Genomic DNA, 561 nt, shown 5'->3' on the forward strand with positions numbered 1-561 from the left:
CCTTCCACTAGGACAGAACCGCATTTCCGACATGTGGAGAACGCAGGAAACCCATCAAGATCATCAAACAAACGACACAAGGAACGACAAGAACGGAACAGAAGATCAACAATGGGAAAGCTCACCCTATGGCTCACCACATGGACAATACAGGACATCAGGATGGGACCAGGACCACATAGGTAACTAATGAACGGTACAACTAACAACAGACCAACAGCATGTGACGACCTACGCATATGGCAGCAGAATCTCCGAAAATCGAACCACGCATGGGAACACATGCTGAAGAGCATGGACCCCGAAATCTATGATATCGCCTGCATACAAGAACCATTTCTGAACCCGGTCAATCTAGCCAATGCCTCCAACTTGAGGCAATTCTGGGATGTGATCTACCCCACAGACCACCACATGACCCCCGGCCGCTCCCAAACCATAATGCTCGTCAACAAAAGGTTATCGAAGAACAATTGGCATATAGTCCCGCTGAAATCGCCAAACATAATGGCAATAGAGCTAACAGGAGACTTTGGAAAGGTGTGCATTTATAATATATAC

The 561-nt window shown here is 47.1% G+C and overlaps 1 protein-coding gene across 1 annotated transcript; it reads left to right on the forward strand.

The window, feature by feature from the left end:
• Nucleotides 1-309: 309 nt before the first annotated feature.
• DEU56DRAFT_691702 (uncharacterized protein) lies at nt 310-561 on the forward strand (the record flags this gene model as incomplete). Its single annotated transcript, XM_041347142.1, has 1 exon — nt 310-561. A coding segment is annotated over one exon (252 nt), but the record flags the coding sequence as incomplete, so codon positions are not given.

This window comes from Suillus clintonianus (assembly GCF_016758775.1).
Source record: "Suillus clintonianus strain FC179 chromosome Unknown DEU56scaffold_6, whole genome shotgun sequence".
Taxonomy (NCBI): Eukaryota; Fungi; Basidiomycota; class Agaricomycetes; order Boletales; family Suillaceae; genus Suillus; species Suillus clintonianus.